The following is a 13,396-nucleotide window of genomic DNA, read 5'->3' as shown; positions in this document are numbered from 1 at the left end:
GGTGAGGAAACGCTACAGGGAAAAGGTAGAGCGGGAATAGTAATGAAGACAAAAGAGTCCTCGGAAAACTGCAGGCAATGGAGTTAGGCCCATCTCCCCTCCGTCTCCTCACTCAAAGTCGTTGGACCTTCTTAATTCCTTGTTTGCGTTCTACTCTGGCTTTTCACATTGAAATACACTTAAAACTAAAACATCGAACCAGAGACAGTGTTATATTGATGACCACCATACACCATTTACACACCCCGTGCATTGCATGTTTCAGTCATGTTAACTGTCTCCTCAGACATTTGTTCCCTCTTTAGTGGTGAAACGATCAAAACACCCTTCTAGCCTTTTGAAATGCACACTACAGTGTGGGCACCACGGCCTTGCTTTAATATAAGCTGGGTGGGGCTGAAGAGATGGCTAAGCTGTTCAGAGCACTTGGCTGCTCTTCAGGAGGTGCTGGGTTTCCAGGAATCCATCAAGCAGTTCTCAATTCTCCAACTCCGGCTCCAGGGGATGCCACGCTCTCGTCTGGCTTCCGGAGGCACCTGCATTTACGTGCGGATGTCACACACATTTACATAAGTAAATAATAAAATAACTGTACGGCTGAAAACAAAAAATCCGGCTGGTTTGGGGCCCTGGCCACATTGTACACAGTTTGCGCCCCGCCCACAACAGTCATAAGTCCGCGCCGCAGCCCCGCCCACATGCCGGGTTAGTCCCGCCCACACGTGGCCCCGGGCTTCCCGTTGCCTTCTTTAGTCCACTAGGGCGAACACACCGGTTGGTCCTGAGCCCACTCGTGCAGTGGGCCCCGCGCTCCGAGGCATGTGGGCCGGCGTCGCGGGGCTGAGAGGCTCCCGCGCGGGGCTGCAGGCTCTGCGGGGCGGCCACAAGGCTGCGCTTCTTCCCGGCCGCGCGCCGGCCCTGCACACCTCGGTCTCCTCCTGCGGCAGCAAGAACTTGCTCAAGAAATTTGCTTCGAAAACCAGGTAGGGACCGATCTGGGTCTGCTGCGGGCCTAGTCGCCTGGCGCACGGTTGGATGGAGGCGGTTTCTACAGGGATGTCCACGAGGGGTTGGGGTGGGACCTTGGGGACAGGGGTCTTGTTCGTGTTACTAGATGATTATTGATTGGCGGATCATCTGCAGTTTGACCTTTGACCATTTCCACGTTCTTTTCACACTTTTAAGTGCATAAAAATTTGTCTTAATTAGATGTTTTTAGTAATAAAGATCTAAGATACTTTGATTTCGCCGGGCAGTGTCCACACAGGCCTTTAATCACAGCACTGGGGAGGCAGAAGCAGGCGGATCTCTGATTTGAGTTCAAGGCCTGCCTGATCTACAAGCATGAGTTCCAGGATAGGACTAAGCAGAGAAGCTCTGTCGCAAAAAACAATACAAAAAAAATCTTTTTTCTTTTCTTTCTTTCTTTCTTTCTTTTCTTTCTTTCTTTCTTTTTTTTAATTTCCACAGCATCTTAGAATCTACCAAGTGTGGTAAGCCAGTTTATATTTTGGGAGGTTTGTTTTAACAAATGATTTTACAGGTGGTTTTAGGTTTATGAAGAAGTGCATAGTTCTGAGACTGGCCTAAGATTCTCTATCAGAATTGAATGTGCTATCCTTAATGTCTTTTTCTTATCTGGACCCAGCAACTCGTGGTCACTCTTTCTTTCCCTGTTTGACAGTTGTCGCTGTTCTGGACAGTCCTAGTTGAAGGCTGTGTGGTTACACAATGCTGGAATTCGATATTTTCATGGCTATATGTGGGTTGTGAACTTGGGGAGAAAGTTATGGAGGAAAAGCATCATTTTATCTATCTTATCAGTGTATATAGCCGTGAGCTTCCTACCATTTTATCCTGTCTTATCCCGAGGGGTCTTATAGCCAGTGTGCTGCCCACTGTTGTGGGGTCAGCTGTCCCTTTTGTCATTTTTGGTAGGAAGCTGTTGTGTTGTAGCCCCTGACCTTAAGAGAATTATGGTCATGGATTACTTAGAATTCTTTGTGGGAGACATTCCCCTTCATTTATTAATGCATTCCTCAGTGTGGATTTGTGGTTACCAGCTGTTGTTTTAGTTTGCTCAAACTGTTCCATCTCTGGCCATCAGCAGCCCCTCAGCCCCTTTGTTCTCTTGACACACCCCAAACATTTAGCAATTTCTTACTTTCCGTCACTTGAAGATGGCTTAAGCTCATCTTCGTATTCCCTCTTCACCCCTGAGAATCAGCCGTTCCTATGAGGAGCCCAGGTTACTAGAAAGTGCTGGAAACCATGGTCTGGGATCCGGGTGCACTCACTTTTATTGTTATAGCTGGCCCATTTCTTACAAGCATTTTGTAGTTATCTGGGCAATTTGTCCTCTTTCCCTGACCTGGAACTGGCTCCTGTTCTAACAGTGAGAAGTGAGGCTTCCCTCAGTGTTCAGTGAGGGAACACACTAGAACCATCAACCTTTAGTTTCTTCTTTTTGGTTTTTCAAGACAGGGTTTCTCTGTATAGCCCTGGCTGTCCAGTGCCCAATGAGGGCACCCTATACAAAGTGTCACAGCATTTTGATGAAGTTTATGCAAAACTTTTTTAACTTGTCATAGCTATCTCATCTAATTTTTTAAAAAAGGAGCCCCCATCTCTTTTTAAAGATGTATTTTATATATATGAGTATGAGTTTTTCTCTGTCTCTCTGTCTTTCTCTGTCTTTCTCTGTCTTTGTGTGTGTGAGTGTGTGTGTGTGTGTGTGTGTGTGTGTGTGTGTGTGTATGTTTTTTTTCAAGACAGTTTCTCTGCCTGGCTGTCTTAGAACTTACTCTGTCGACCAGGCTGGCCTCTAACTCAAATAGATCCACTTGCCTCTCCATCTTGAGTGTTGGATTTAAAGGTGTGCACTGCCACCGCTAGACCTTTTTTCCTGAGTTTTAAAGTGGTGGTGGTGCATGTCTTTAATCCCAACACTCGAGGCAGAGGCAGGCTATTTGTTGAGTTCAAGGCCAGAAAAACAAACAAACAAAAAAGGATTCATTTATGTGTATGAGTATTTTGTCTGCGTGTATTTTTTTTTAAAGATTTATTTATTATTATATCTAAGTACACTGTATCTTTCTTCAGATGCATCAGAGAAGGGTGTCAGATCTCATTTCGGATGGTTGTGAGCCACCATGCGGTTGCTGGGATTTGAACTCAGGACTTCTGGAAGAGCAGTCAATGTTCTTAACCACTGAGCCATCTCCCTAGCCTGCCTGCATGTATGTTATGTGCATCATGTGCAAGCCTGGTATTTGTGGAGGTCTGAAGAGTTTGTCAAATTCCTTGGAACACTGACTGTGAGACACCATGTGAACCCAGGTCCCCTGAAAGACTTAACTAGTGTTGTTAACCACTGAGTTACTTTTCCAGCCTCCTCTTCCCAACCTAGCTTTCGTTTTCTTGATATAGAAAGAAGTTTTGGTATGAAGGTCCATCCCTGGGGACTCACTTGACTCCCAAGCTGTCCAAGTATGAGTTACTCACGAAGAACACCTTAAAGAAGACTAGAAAGGAAGACAGTATACGCCTGAGAGTCCTGAACGGCCTTCTCTACAAATCATTGACAGAGCTGCTGTGCACTCCTGAAGTGAGTCAGGAGGTCTATGACCTGAATGTGGAGCTCTCCAAGGTGAGCGGAGGCCAGGCTCGGGGGCAGGAGGGCACAAGCTTAGTTTTGCCTGAAGCCCTCACAGCTGGGGTCTTGTTTGGGACTGCAGAGGGGCCAAGTCTGGTTTAAGTTGTGGGTCAGGGTGCACAGGTAGAGCTTTTTCTCTACCTGGGTGAGGGACCTATGACTACCTAGTGTCAACCAGTGTGATGAGCCTAAGCATTAGAAGTAGCTTAGGACTGTGGGTGAGGTTTCCACGGGGGCCCCCCACCTTTCCTAGCAGGGGCTGTGAGCAGTGCTGTGGGGTACATGGGGTGGAGCTGAGAGAGGGGAGGTGAGCGTGGGTGTCTTTGACCCCACTTCCCCTCCATGAATGCTGTGCTCTCTGGCTGCCATCATGAGGCAGAAGCAGCTGTAGTTCCCATCTCCAGCACGCTGTGTGAACTGTGCAGACTAAAACCGTAAAGTGACAAGCCTTGGGGGGCATTTCAGGTCTCTGTGACTCCAGACTTATCAGCCTGCCGAGTGTACTGGAAGACAGGTGTCTCTGCGGAGCAGAACAGGCGCACGGAGGCCGTGCTGCAGAGGAGCGCTGCCTACATGAGGTGATGAGGTGATGGGGTTTGCTCCCTACACGTAACACCTTCTACCTGAACCTAAGTGCCTTGGCCGTTTGTCTCTAGGTAAACTTTACAATTTCCCATTGAGGATTTTTGCTTTTCAGGAAGATCTTGGAAGCAGCTCCTTGATTCTTAGAATATAAATTGCATTTTCTTGTAAGACCTAATCTAATCAGATTTCTCAAAAGTTTTGTGGGGCTCCATAGGTCCTTTCAGGGTTCTGTGAGGCAAGAACTATTTTGACTACATTAAAGCTGGCTCTTGATTCCACTGCTGCCCAAGCTTACTGAGACTCCCAGTGCCTCATTTACCTAACAGCACCCTGGATGAACAAGGAAAAGAGTAAAAATGCTGTCAATGTTGGCCCTTGGTGGGAAGCACAGGTGGGTCTCTAATGAGGCCCCGTCCTCCCTAGGTGAGAACGCTTGCAGCTGGTCCAGTGTAGGGTTTTGGCAGACATCTCTGAAGAATGATCAAGTAAACCACCGAAGAGCAGACAGCTGGCTGGTTATGCCCAAGGCTGCTAGCAAATTTACCCTTACAGAATTTGAGTAGTTGAGTCTGAAATGTGTGAACTCCATAGTCTGGAGAACTCTTTTTTTTTTTTTTTTCGAGACAGGGTTTCTCTGTATATCCCTGGCTGTCCTACTCTGTAGACCAGGCTGGCCTCGAACTCAGAAATCTACCTGCCTCTGCCTCCCAAGTGCTGGGATTAAAGGCGTGCGCCATCACTGCCCGGCTGGAGAACTCTTAAGTTTGTTCTTGAGGACTATGACTTTACAAGTGCCATGCTGTACTCTGCAGGGTTTTGACCTAGTGTCAACAGCTGGACTGACATGCAAGGTCATAAGACCACACAGCAGGAGAAGGTCCGCTAACCCGCCAGACCCTGATGCATTGTAATGGGATACTGGATTGTGTTAGGTTGCACAGAGGCTCAAAATGATCCATACTTTCCTAAGGACTGTAAATACATTTCCCCTTCCTCCGTTTCTTATCTGTGGGAGGCCACAGTTTCATGTGTTTCAGCGAGAATAGCAACAGGAAGTAAGTGCGGAGTGAAGCGCTGGCTGCTCCTCTGCTGAGCTGGTCCTCAAAAACGTGCAGACACACGCGAGGCCACTGCTCTCGACGTTTCCTTAAAAAGTCGTTTTTTCATGAAAACTGTGTGTGTCCACAGTTAGTATGCTTGCTGTTTTAAATGACTTTTAAAATATGTCATTTTTAAATTTCTTAGATTTAATATTTCCAGTGGAGTAAACATCTGTAGAACAATGTAAACAAAATCTGCTGGTTATTCTCAGTAACTTCTTGAAATTGTAAAGGGTCCTGAGACCCAAAATTTTGAAAATTGACGAGCTGCTTGGACATAACGAAGTTATTCAATGTCTCAGTAAGGTTTTTGTTGCTATGACAAAACTCAATGACCAAAAACCAAGTTGGGAGGAAAGGGTTTATTTGGCTTATACTTGCACATCACTGTTTATCATCGAAGGAAAGCAGGACAGGACCTCACACGGAGCAGGAACCTGGGAGCAGGAGCTGGTGCAGAGGCCTTACTGGCTTGCTGCTCATGGCTTGCTCAGCCTGCTTTCTTAGAGAACCAGGACTACCAGCCCAGGGATGGCCCCACCCACAGGGATGGCCCCACTCACCATGGGCTGGGCCATTGTCCCAATGACCTCTAATTGAGAAAATGCCCTACAGCTGCATCTCATGGAGACAGACTAAAACTGAGGCTCCTTCCTCTCTGATGACTTTACCTTGTGTCGATGTTGACATAAAACCAGCCAGTACACTCAGTTTATTCAGTTAAAAATAAATTATTAATTAATTAATTAACTAATCAGGGCAGAAATCCATCTGGCCATGCATCTCAGCTTCTCAGGGTCAGATGCCTCACACAGACCTCCCGCTCCTCCCTGTCGCTCTTGCCCTCCCTTCATGTATTACTCCATTTCAGAAAGCAGACTGGGCTGGGAGCCCAGGGGTGGGGCTCATCCAGCATATCTGTTTGTCTGTCTGTGTCAGCAGAGTGAATGCATCTCTGAGCCTATTGTGATTGCTCAACATTTGGTGTCAAAAGTTTCAAGGAGTTGCAGGGCCTAGACCTCATGTGTCTGTCTGGTTTGTATCACATTACTGAGCTGTACCAACCAACATCTTTCGTGTCTAGCATGCAGGGATGTCAGGTCAGAGTCCTTCCAGGGAGTGGCCACTGAATACAGGATGCTGTGAGTCCATTCAGACAACTGTTCATTAGGCCTCGGTTGCCTTGGAGGAGTGAAGACCAGCTATGGTGTGGTGCATCCTATATGATGAGGCAGTATGGGAAGGCTTCCCCTTCCCCCCGCCCCGCCCCATCTATGACCCCTTGTCAGTGGCTCCCCCTGAGAAGCCCCTTCTGCCTCCATAGTGATCAAGTCTCCCTTATCGCCTAGCAAATTTGTGAGTCTGATGCAGTTTGTGTTTGGCTTCTCTCCACTAAGTGCCATGAGCTCTCTCCTCAGGCATCTTCTGATGTCTCAGCAAATCCTGAGAAATGTTCCACCTATAGTGTTCGTTCAAGACAAAAGAGACATGGTCCTGGCTGAGGTGAGTGTTTATAATAATTAGCCTTTTAAAATCCCATAGACAGCAGAGTGAGCTTTTATTTATGTGTTGATTTGTTTGCTCATTTATTTAAAATTTTTTTATGAATATGGGTTTTTTGCCTGTATGTATGTTTGTACCACTTGTATATATTGCCCTCTGAGGCCAGAAAAGGGCATTTGATGCCACGAACTAGTGTGTGGGTGCTAGGAAGTGAACCCAGATTCTCTGGAATAGCAGCCAGTGTCCTACCAAGTCATCTCTCCAGCCCTGTGTGTTCGGGTGTCTCAGTTAGGGTTTCTCTCCAGCCCTGTGTGTTTGGGTGTCTCAGTTAGGGTTTCTCTCCAGCCCTGTGTGTTTGGGTGTCTCAGTTAGGGTTTCTCTCCAGCCCTATGTGTTCGGGTGCCTTAGTTAGGGTTTCTATGGCGATGATAAAATACCACGATCAAAAGCAACTGGGGAGGGAAGAGCTTATTTCAGTTTACAGCTCTGTCTCACAGTCCATCGGTGAGGGAAGTCAGGCTAGGAACAGGACAGTGACTTGGAGGCAGGGGCTGTATAGGAGTGTTGCTTGTCACCTTCCTCCTTCCTCATGGCTTGCTCGGCTAGCTCCATTAGACACCCGAGGACCGTCCGGCCCAGGGATGGTGCTCCCACGGGTGGGCGAGGCATTCCCACATGCTCGCCCACAGGCCAGAGAGTGTCCGCAGGGGCATTTTCTCAGGTGGAGTTCCCTCTTCCCACATGTCTCTGGCCATGTCACACTCGTATAGAACAAGTCAGCGCAGTGGGCGTTGAGGTCCGAGTCTCCTGAGGAGCCCACTCAGGTTGTCAGCACAGTGGGCATGGAGGTCCACGTCTCCTGAGGATCCACTCTGGTTGTCAGGGTCTGAGAGTAGCGGAAGACCCGAGACTCAAATAGCGTGTAAGACAAAGAGCGTTTGTTCTGTGGAAATTACCAGCTTGCAGGGATCAACCATTAATCAAAATGGCAACCACCAGAGGAGCTCACAGGTCCGTCCCCTTTTATGCAGGGCTAGAGGAATTTTCCAGAAGGTTGTAACCTCTAATATGATTGGCTAGAAGTGCAGCAGAGACATTAGTCCAATTTTGATTGGTTGCTACGTTAGTTCCATTATATTTGGTGAGACCTTGGAGAGTTTCAGAAGCCAGCTCAGTTCCGGCCTTGTTAGCCACTGTCAGAGGAGCTGACCCAGCTCCAGACTCATCCTCCCTATGTCTGGGACAGCACTGATCAATGACCCATTGTCAGTAGCGCCCCTGAGGAGCCCAGCATGTTTCCCAGGAATTGAACTTTTTTTTTTTCAAGACAGGGTTTCTCTGTGTAGCCCTGGCTATCCTGGAACTCACTCTGTAGACTAGACTGGCCTCGAATTCAGAAATCCACCTGCCTTTGCCTCCCAAGTACTGGGATTAAAGGCGTGCCCCACCGCTGCCCATTTTTATTCTTGAGGTTTTTGGCCCTCTCAAGGTCACCAGGCTTGGCTGCAAGTGCCCTTACCTACTGAGTCATCTCCCCTACCCAAACAATGAGCTTTTTATACTTTTGTATACTCCTTGAACTTCAGTGGGTAAAATTTCATGTTTCAGTTGGTTTGCTTTCCTTTATTTTTAAGACCGAGTCTCATTGTGTAGCCCTGGCTGGCCTAGAACTTGCTAAGTAGACCAGATTGACCTTGAACTCACAGAGATCCCCCTGCCTCTGACTCCTGAGTGCTGCTACTTTTGGCCCAGACCTCTTGACCCCACAGTGGGCTCCTCTGGCCGGCTGAGACTGGGCCGACCTCACATCTGTTCTTGCTATGCTAAAGCCCTCCTGTCCATAAACACTCAAACTTCTGGGGCCAAATGGAATTGCTTTGCAAAAGCACCTTAGAAACCTTAGTAAATGTCAGTTATGTAATTCAGCCAGTGTTTATTTTCATGTTACACGTTCAGGGAGCCTTGGTTGTTGTCAGGGAACTTGGGACAAGTTAATGGAACGGGGAGGGTGTGAATCTCTGCATTGAGAAGGCACCTGCAGTGGTGTTAACCAGGAGACTTACGCAGGGCTGTGTGTGAGGCTGTGACGCTGTACCCTGGAAGCAGAGGGCAAGGGCTGTGGCCTGCCATCCCCCACACTTTCCTTTCAGGTCGATCGGTTACTGGCAATGGCTGACTTTGGACCCCCAGATGAAAGGGATGACTCGGACATTTTGAGGTGAGCCATGTGGACATCTTTCTGTTACCTGTGTCAGATGCTTAAGCCACAGCAGCTGCTCAGTCTGTGCCTCTGCTAGCCCACATGCCCCCTTGGTACCTGCCCCTGGATCCAGCACACGTCTCTATAGTTCTGGGTGGCCGCCTATATACCACCATACTCAGATGCACACATTTGTTATCCGAGCCACTGTCCAGGGTCACCTTCCTACATCCCTGTCACCCTCAGATAAGGCAGAGGAGATACTGTAGCACGGGTCCTATCAGATGGTTTGCTCCTTACACCGTGCTTCGGAGCCTGGTTTGGGGTCTGTGTGAAGGCTTCTCTTCTCTCACAGGAACACTGATGCCCAGGCACCACATGACTCCCCAGAACCAGCCACACACCCAAATCTCTGTGGGATTGACCACGAGGCACTGAATAAGCAAATAATGGAGTACAAACGCAAGAAGGAGCAAGGGCTCCAGTGTATGAGCCTGGTGCCACCATCAGGGCGGGAGCCGGTGCCTGAGCCAACTCGTTTTCTCCGGAAGAGAAAGAAGGCCCGATCCCAGCAGCGCCAGGATGCTTCCCGGAGAAGCTTCCTTTTGGATGAGGAGGATGAGGATGAGGATGAGGACAGCAGCGCCGAGTGGGAAGGCCACGCCCATGAGGCGGAGGATGAGTGGGAAGCCCAGCAGGGAGGTGACAGCTCGCAGCAGGGGCAGCAGGGGCTGTGTGGCCAAAGAAAACCGGCGTAGGGGCGGGGCCTCCTAGCTGCCCACCCCTGTCTGTGGGTCAGCCTGGAGGACACAACCTCTGACCTGCATGTAGAGTTTACTTCCGGGACAGGGACAGGAGATGAAGGCGGAGCTCTTGGCGCAGGCCATCCTTATGCTGTTGGTCGTTTGGCAGCTTTCAGTTGCCTGTACACTTCATTACCTGTCTGGGCTCTGGTTTTTCTCCAACATTCATGCATAACTAAAAAAAAAAAAAAAAAATAACATCACCGAGAAACTGACAGACCTGGTGTATCTTACCTCATGGTCACTCTTGAAAGCAGCCTAGCCTTCTCTGCAGGAGAGCCGAGCACGGAACTGCATCTGCAGACCTGGTCCAAGCCAAGCCGGTCCTCAACGATTGGTCCCTGGTCCCGGATCACTTCTCTTCAAATAAAGTATTTTGTATTTACTCTGAGAACTTTGTGTATATGCACAATGCATTTTTAACATCTCCTTCTCTGTCTCCTTTCTAACTATTGTAGGTTTCCTGCTCTCTGAGTCTCCCTCTCAGCTTCATGCCTCACTGAATCTGATTGGTGCTATTTTATGTAACGTGGGACTAGGGCTGATACTGGAGCACAGACAACCACAAGGGCTACCTACGCCTGTGCAGCCCCTACAGAAAACCGACTCTTCCTCCCCGGCAGCCTCGACTGCCAGCAGCTCTTATCTAGAGCTGAGGTCTGTGAGCCCATCCTCCATCCACGCTGAAATGGTGACCGGCTTGATCTTGTGCAGGCAGCCAGCGGCTCTTAGCTCATTAGTGCAACCAACTGTCACGTCCAGGAGATAGTGTTGCGAAGCAGTGCTTCCTGACCTCTGGCTCTTACAGTCTTTCCTTCCCTCCCCTCTCGTGAAAATTACTCCCTGAGATTTGAGGGAGAGGGGGTATGATGTAGATACACCCATTGAGGGCCACGGTGACTCGCGACCTTCTCAGCGCTTTGACCAGGCTCGTGAGTCTCTGAGCCCTGCCGCCCGCTTCTCTGATGAAGACTGACTTCACTAACCTGTGGGTATAAAGAGAAGTATTTAGAAGTCAGTTTGATTCTGTGTTCACCTAGCAAAATGCTAGTAGCAGGTTCTCCAGGGCTTGTGACCTCCCTGCTGCAGGTTCTTGATCAAGGTTACATACAGGACTAGGCATGAATTCCCTTCTGTAGAGTGGGCCTTAAATCCATAACTGCTTATTACTGTCACATTCGTGCCTCTGTCGCATGGCTTGCCAGGGCGGCCATTCCACAGCTCACAGGTTCATAGCTGGGTGAGGTGCTTGATGGCTCTTCCCTTGCAGCAGCCTATAGAGCGTCCTCTAGTACTATGGAAGCTAGCCAGCAGGGACAGAGTTTCCAGGTCAGCACCCACTTGAATACTCCATGTCCTATGATCAGCAATAGAGTGTTACCATCAAAATTTGTTGGCAGTTAAGAGAATATTTTTGTGGGGAAGTGTCTCAAGGGGCCCCCTTGACCAACAACTTGAAGGCTTTTTTTTTTTTTTTTAATAATCTCACCAGGCAGTGATAGTGCACGCCTTTAATCCCAGCATTTGGGAGGCAGAGGCAGGCGGATTTCTGAGTTTGAGGCTAGCCTGGTCTACAGAGTGAGTTCCAGGACAGCCAGGGCTACACAGAAAAACCCTGTCTCGAAAAAACAACCAAACAACCAAACAACCAAATCTGATATAATACAATCCAACAGCAATCTCTCCTCCCTCTTATCCCAGTCCCTCCCCCACATCTCTCCTCTCCTCCAGATCCATGCCTCCTACATGTCCCTTCAGAAAATGGCAGGCCAGAGATTTCAAACAAATACGGCACATCAATGTAATACGACTAGGCGAATCCCCCTCACCCCCAACCCCCATTAAGGCTGGATGAGGCAACCGAACAGGAAGAATAGGATCCCCAAAACAGGAAACCCAACTTTGTGTGGAGGCCATAATAGAGCAGAAAGGGTGGAGGGGTGCCCAAGTGACCCTGCCTGTGACCTGGATGTGATTACTCTGGTGATAGAAGCTTTGTGCCTCTGACCCCCTCTCCTGTGTGTATTTCCTAAAATGCACCCTTGTGGCGGCTGACCTAGGGAGTCTGTGCTCTTGGACACAAGGTATGCACAGCTCTGTCATGCTGAGTTGTCTGTCTGAGCTCCAAGGGGAAGGCTCAGTTTACTGTTTATGCTGCATCTTGTAAGTTATCTCCTGGTTTGTTTTAAACAGCAGAACAAAAGGCTCAGAAATATGAGAAACGTGAAAAACAACGGCACTCGGACTGCAGGAAGGATGCTAATTTCCAGTGAGCTGAAACAAGATTACAGGCCACTCGTGGAGCCCTGTTGAGCGGGATTCAAATTGCTCCCTCCACTTGCACTCAGACAGCTCCAGGTGCCACAATGTCATCTGATTACTCCCAATGATAGCCAGTGACATCCAGCCGCCAGCAGTCAGAGGCAGCAGGCTGCGTCTTCCAGGACAAATGTCTTTTTCAAGTTTTATCAAGTCAGCACCTGTAAACATCTCTTAAGTTGATGGTAAAAGAGTGGATCCTTGTTACCTTCTGACTCTGGTCAGGAAGTCAGCTACTCGTCATTCAGCTAGTCCAGGGCCCACACAGAGAATTTGGCTCTTAACTCGATGTGGGCTCCAGCTGAGATGGAGTAAGCCAACATTCTGCATCCATCTGCCATTAACCTTAAATAAGTGTCCTTTTTGTGGACTTTTATCTTAGTCACAGATTGGCACATCTTGGTGGTAGTTTTCCTGTTTAAAACAGCTCCAAGCTGGCCATGGTAACACAGAGCCATAGACTTAGTGTGTGGGAGGCAAAGGCAGGAGAATTGAGTTGGCAACCTGGGTCATACAGAAAGCCTATCTCAAGAACAAAACAAACAAAAAGAAGAAAACACAAAAGCTCCAGGCCGTGAGGAGTGTATCTGTCAGGCCCACCCATGATCTTCTCACCTAGATTCCAGTTATACAGAGTAGTACAGCCTAAATTGTCACATGCAGCCTCAAGAACATGCATACACGTGAGTTCCTGGTGTGTCTCACGCATTCACAGTTTGTCTCCTGCGTATATGTGGGTATGTATGTGTCTAGAAGTACATGGATAAGGGCCTGCATGTACTGGCATGCATGGATGTGCCTATGAGTGACCACATATATGAGTGCAGGTTGAATGGCTGTGTATGCATGTGTGTGGTACCCATGTAGGAATGTTCATGTGTACATGTGTGACTATGAGTACATGTGGTGGTGTGGATGCCTGTGTGCAAGGATGTTTGCATGTTAGGCATATGGGTGACTTCTCTGTGCTTAAGTGAATGTCAGTGTGTGAAGAAGACCTGGATGTACTGTGTGTGCATAGACCATAAGGGTTGGGGGTCCAGGGCTGGAGAGATGGCTCAGGGGTAAAGAGCACTGGCTGCTCTTCCAGAGGTCCTGAGTTCACTTCCCAGCAATACCATGGTGGCTCACAACCGTCTATAATGGGATCTGATTTCCTCTTCTGGTGTTTCTGAAGGCAGCAACAGTGTACTCACATACATAAAATAAGTACTTTTTTTTTTTTTTTTTT

General features: G+C 48.4%; 1 protein-coding gene across 1 annotated transcript; it reads left to right on the top strand.

Moving 5' to 3' along the window:
• The first annotated feature begins 718 nt into the window (after nt 1-718).
• On the top strand, nt 719-10,237 carry Rbfa (ribosome binding factor A). Its single transcript, XM_031366121.1, has 6 exons — nt 719-983; nt 3,430-3,649; nt 4,121-4,233; nt 6,759-6,843; nt 8,994-9,061; nt 9,399-10,237. Exons 1-6 carry the CDS (start codon nt 820-822, stop codon nt 9,799-9,801), a joined length of 1,053 nt encoding a protein of 350 aa, XP_031221981.1. The 5' UTR covers nt 719-819; the 3' UTR covers nt 9,802-10,237.
• The last annotated feature ends 3,159 nt before the right edge of the window (nt 10,238-13,396 follow it).

This window comes from Mastomys coucha, unplaced genomic scaffold, assembly GCF_008632895.1.
Source record: "Mastomys coucha isolate ucsf_1 unplaced genomic scaffold, UCSF_Mcou_1 pScaffold13, whole genome shotgun sequence".
Classification (NCBI taxonomy): domain Eukaryota; kingdom Metazoa; phylum Chordata; class Mammalia; order Rodentia; family Muridae; genus Mastomys; species Mastomys coucha.
Note: the sequence above shows the minus strand (reverse complement) of the source record. Positions and strands in the feature narration are given on the sequence as shown.